The sequence below is a fragment of the Calidris pugnax genome, unplaced genomic scaffold, assembly GCF_001431845.1.
Source record: "Calidris pugnax isolate Ruff unplaced genomic scaffold, ASM143184v1 scaffold28, whole genome shotgun sequence".
Taxonomy (NCBI): Eukaryota; Metazoa; Chordata; class Aves; order Charadriiformes; family Scolopacidae; genus Calidris; species Calidris pugnax.
This window is the reverse complement of record NW_015090842.1, coordinates 8,477,102-8,477,843: the sequence shown is the minus strand read 5'-3', so window position 1 is coordinate 8,477,843 and position 742 is coordinate 8,477,102. Positions and strand designations below refer to the sequence as shown.

Below are 742 nucleotides of genomic sequence, written 5' to 3'. Positions count from 1 at the left end.
CGGGGGGGGGGGGGGGGGGGGGTGGTCCCTGGTTTGGGGGTGCCACGTGGGGGTCCCGCCTGGGGCCGTGAGCTTGCTCTGCTGAGCAGAGGCTACACTAAACCTCAGCTTCCCATGCCGCAGACAAGGAGAAGCTGGTGGAGATGCTCCAGGCCATGAAGCAGAAGACCACGCCGGCCGCCGTGGTGGTGAAGAGCTCACCGCGGGACAGCCCCAGCGGCCCCACCACCGGTAAGCACCTCTGGTCCTTCCCTGGCTCCTGGCTGGCTGGGAATGGGATGGGGGGCACACAGCTTTGCCCACATGGATGCCCACTTTGCTCCTTCTCTGTCCAAAGAGCTGCCGGTGCCACCACTCCTGCTGGATCCAGATAAACCCGTGGGCATCGCCGTCTCGGTGCCGGAGGGGCAGAAGACGGCAGAGCCCGGCAGGTTAGAGCAGCTGAGACCCCAGGAGCTACCCAGGGCGAAGGAATCGGCTGCCACGCCGGCAGAGAAACCCCGGCTGAGCGATGGGCACCCCGGGAAGAAGGCACTGAGCATCCTCAGCTACGTCCGGGGTCCCCTCCCCAAGGACATCCCGGTGCCGCTGTCCCACAGCATGAACGGGAAGAGCAAGCCCTGGGAGCCCTTCATCGCCGAGGAGTTCGCCCACCAGTTCCACGAGTCGGTGCTGCAGTCCACCCAGAAGGCGTTGCAGAAGCACAAAGGTAATGGCAGGGATGTGGGGAGGGGGCTGGGTA

The 742-nt window shown here is 65.8% G+C and overlaps 1 protein-coding gene across 1 annotated transcript in view; it reads left to right on the top strand.

The window, feature by feature from the left end:
- GSE1 (Gse1 coiled-coil protein) overlaps nt 1-742 on the top strand; it is a 19,956-nt gene that overhangs the window by 16,262 nt on the left and 2,952 nt on the right. Inside the window, exons 11-12 of the mRNA XM_014942572.1 lie at nt 124-231; nt 338-709. Of these exons, the coding sequence (XP_014798058.1) occupies nt 124-231; nt 338-709 (480 nt within the window). The remainder of the gene's footprint in view (nt 1-123; nt 232-337; nt 710-742) is intronic.